The 790-nt window shown below is 54.7% G+C and overlaps 1 protein-coding gene across 1 annotated transcript in view; it reads right to left on the minus strand.

The window, feature by feature from the left end:
* ESYT2 (extended synaptotagmin 2) overlaps positions 1–790 on the minus strand; it is an 86862-nt gene that overhangs the window by 1652 nt on the left and 84420 nt on the right. The window contains exon 20 of the mRNA XM_007463993.1: positions 126–257. Within this exon, the coding sequence (XP_007464055.1) occupies positions 126–257 (132 nt within the window). The remainder of the gene's footprint in view (positions 1–125; positions 258–790) is intronic.

Raw genomic sequence — 790 nt, forward strand, 5'->3', positions numbered from 1 at the left:
CGCTCTTCGGGAGGCGTTTTTCACTCATGCTCTCACTGGTGTAAATGCCTCCGTCATTCCAAGGCACCACCAGGCCTTCCTTGAGTGGTGAACACAACTGTCTACCCCACTGAGTGGACGCGTACCTCTGATCAAACACGGGGTTCAGCGTTTTCTTTGACACGTGTGTTTTTCTCCTTCCTGACCTCCTCTTGTCTGGTAACAAATACAGGCGGACGTAGGGATCAGAGCCGTCTTCGGAGAAGGCAATGAGATTTCTTATAACACAGACCAGAGAATGCTCGGTATTAGAATCTACCTAAGATTAGATACCTAATCAGATACCTAATCTGTCTAAGGAGCACCGCACTGGAACTGACTACCTGGTTTTACCTGCATCCCGTGACTGCCTCCTTCCCATGCGCACTTCGGTCAGCGGCTCTGCAGAGGTGGCCTCTGCCCCGTTTCCTGCGCCCAGGGTTTGGGGGATGTTCTGACCCGCAGAGAATCACCTTTCCACACTGCTTCACTGTCCCCTCCCAGTGAGGGGACGTGGCCAGCCTCACGGGAGACCCCTCTCCGGCTCCTGCTCAGGCCACGGACCCCACCCTCTGCCCTTCGTCCACCAGAACGCTTCACAGACGCAGGCCCACCTCCTTCACGCAGCTTCATGCTGCTCTCGTCCTCGGACAACTGGGCCAAACACGCTAGTATTTAATTACAGCTGACCCTTGAACCACGTGGAGGTTAAGGGCTCCAACCGCATATGTGGTTCCGCATCCTTGGAGTCAACCAACTGCAAATCGTGTAG

Source organism: Lipotes vexillifer, unplaced genomic scaffold (genome assembly GCF_000442215.2).
Source record: "Lipotes vexillifer unplaced genomic scaffold, Lipotes_vexillifer_v1.1 scaffold2094, whole genome shotgun sequence".
In the NCBI taxonomy this organism is placed as follows: domain Eukaryota; kingdom Metazoa; phylum Chordata; class Mammalia; order Artiodactyla; family Lipotidae; genus Lipotes; species Lipotes vexillifer.